Source organism: Etheostoma spectabile, chromosome 6, assembly GCF_008692095.1.
Source record: "Etheostoma spectabile isolate EspeVRDwgs_2016 chromosome 6, UIUC_Espe_1.0, whole genome shotgun sequence".
Classification (NCBI taxonomy): Eukaryota; Metazoa; Chordata; class Actinopteri; order Perciformes; family Percidae; genus Etheostoma; species Etheostoma spectabile.
The window spans coordinates 31,321,619-31,324,318 of NC_045738.1; the positions used below are offsets into that span (position 1 = coordinate 31,321,619).

Consider the following 2,700-nt stretch of genomic DNA (forward strand, 5'->3'; position numbering starts at 1 on the left):
AGTTAACCATAGTCCTCAGAAATCCACCGGAGTTTTAACCCCAACATTAAGGAAGCAGAAGGTGAGAGACATCCGGCCTAAAAAGAGGGGCATCCGGCGCAATTTCCGGCAGCACTTGAACATTACAGAAAGTCATTGATATAGACTAAGCCAGACATAAACACAAGCTTTCCCCATTCCCTCCATGTACAGTAATTGAAAGTAAACACAGTTGAACTGCATCGACCGAAAAACGCTCTGGATTAGAAGCAGAAACATAGTTGACACATCTTTATGGTCAAACATTTCCACATTTACAATTGCCACAATTTCAGAGATGCATGGCCGCTACTGGTCCAAGAACTCATTCAAATATTATTGACTTTTAAGATGTCATATTGATCAATGCCCAGGGAAAGAAAAGACTGTGAATGACATTATAAATCAGTCATTTCACCAGAATATAGAAGATTGTTTTCTTCCAGCTAGTTTCAGATGCCCTGCCTTATTGTGATAGAAACTATGAAAAGACCGCGACAATGTGTGTGCTCCATTTTTAATTACTTCTCTACCCCATCTGTGGCTCATCTTTAAAATGGCTCACAAATATAGAGTGTAATAAAATAAAATAATAGTAGCTGGCATCAGAAGCGTTTGGTAAACGTGGTGCTTTGTGGGTATTTGAGGCAGCAGGACTGCGGACTGTGTGGGGATTGAGTCAAATGGACCCTATTTACGATAGGATATCATCAGACTTATCCTTTAAACCAGGGGTCTTCAACGTCTTTTAGGCCAGGGACCCCTTAGTTTAAAGCAGGACAGAGTAGAGACCCCTTTACCGTATATACTGTATACAATAAAGTTGCATATGGAACTAGGCTGAATGGATGAGAAGAAGTGGATATTATTTATACATCATGTTTTAACGTCACGGCGCAGTGACTCCTTAAGCTTAACTGCATGGCTACCATAGTTACCCATCTATCGGTCTCGCTGTAGAGACAGCTGAGAAGTCAAGACAGCCAAATTCACCATGAACTTGTTGTTTTATTTTGCACAATGGCAAAATGACTGCACAATGGCTTTCCTGAATGTGATTACCTGCTCGGCTTGACACGTTTGCTCGCGGATCGCGGAACAAACACAGGAGATGCCAAAACGATGGCCGCTCCCCCCCGATCGCAGCCGGACGGATTGGATAACCCGGGCGCCGAAATGAAAATAGCTCTACTTCCCGGCGCGATGCAGCTATACGCTTCAGCGCACTGTGTTTCTAGATTTATGTTCTAATTGCTGATCCATGTACTTTGTGGTTTCAGGTGCATCTACACACTGTACCTGATGAGTGACAGCTATTTGGGTCTGGACCAGCAGTACGACATCCACCTGAATGTAACACCCGCCAGCATCTCTGCTCAGGTCAACTCCGAGGTGTCCGACTCAGTGACCCAGCTGTCCCTCAAGGGGAAGACTGACCGAAAAAGTCGATGATCATCAGATGAGTGGGATGAATCTAAAACAATAGTGATTGTATTAAATGATTTCTTCCTGGCATTCTCAAACTGTTTTCAGTGTCACTGGTTTGTGATGATCGGTGCAGTCCACTGACTGCTTTACTTGGCTCCACCCACTTTGTATCTCTTATCTATTTCTCCTTAATATCTCTAATATGGACTACATTTACATGCACTATTCTGGTTTTGGCCCGTATTCCAAAAAAGAAAATATTCCAACTAAGCTGTTCACATGGCTTATTAAAATGAATATTGCCCTAATATTCCTTTTTATATGCACCCGTGCAAAACGGACGCATGTCCAAAAACCTGTTCATATCCAGGTCTTTCATAATGTTTAAAAGTAGCTGTTTCTCCTTCCAAACAGATATGTTTTTTTTCTTTTGGCCATGCACAGCTACCACAGCCCTGCAAACTGTTGTCGGGTTGGTTTGTTTACAGGAACCATAGCAACGCACAGAGCTCACCGTAAGCCATGAACAGACAAGAGGCCATAATGCGACGCACGCATGTTCCGAATGCGCTGTATTCATGTCCAAAGATAGCTTCTAAACCCTAAATCATTTTGGAATACCCCTAGTCTTAATCACAAAATGCTGTATTAAAAAAAAGGCCTTCTTCTGAATATCTTAATGGAATATGCTGTTTACATGACCTGTATCAATTTATGAATATTATCATATTTGGAAAAATAGTGGAATATTAGGGTGCATGTAAAAGTAGTCAGTAGCAGTGACCTTCACTTCTTAGTTAAAACATCTGTATTGTGACTGCATTGCATTCTGGTCATTTGAAGCTGCTGTTAGTGCAGGAAAACACTTTGTGTCTCTTCTGCTTCTTTCTGATGATTTAATATCAGTATGTGAAATGGGTAATCTAGAAGAATATCTAGTGATTATTTCAAAGAGAAAAGTTTTTGTTCACTACATTTTTTTTTTCAATCCTATGTTTTGTGTCCAAGTGACTGATGGGAACAACAATCTTTGACATTGGTCTATTATTAAGCAAGATCGCTGCAGTCGGCAGCCGTGAAACAAGCTGCAGTGTAAGTTAATGGGGGGCAATGTTGCAGCTTATATTTACCTTTACAAAAATACTTGTTGTCAGACAACATTATGGAAAGGACTTCTAAGGAGGTCGACCTTTTTGTTGAAGAGTAAGATCCTTTTTTTTTTACATACAAAACCCACCAGACTCCATGTAAATA

The 2,700-nt window shown here is 40.9% G+C and overlaps 1 protein-coding gene and 1 long non-coding RNA gene across 4 annotated transcripts in view; one reads left to right on the forward strand and one right to left on the reverse strand.

The window, feature by feature from the left end:
* ascc3 (activating signal cointegrator 1 complex subunit 3) overlaps window positions 1-1,692 on the forward strand; it is a 263,454-nt gene extending 261,762 nt beyond the window's left edge. For 2 of the 3 annotated variants that reach the window (XM_032519352.1, XM_032519351.1), the window contains exon 42: window positions 1,299-1,470. In XM_032519352.1, coding sequence (XP_032375243.1) covers window positions 1,299-1,470 — 172 coding nt within the window. Of the gene's footprint in view, window positions 1-1,298 lie in introns of all 3 variants that reach the window. The other variant, XM_032519350.1, reaches the window with a different exon arrangement.
* The window catches only part of LOC116691613 (uncharacterized), a 19,033-nt gene that overhangs the window by 5,464 nt on the left and 10,869 nt on the right, over window positions 1-2,700 (reverse strand). The window lies entirely within an intron of this gene.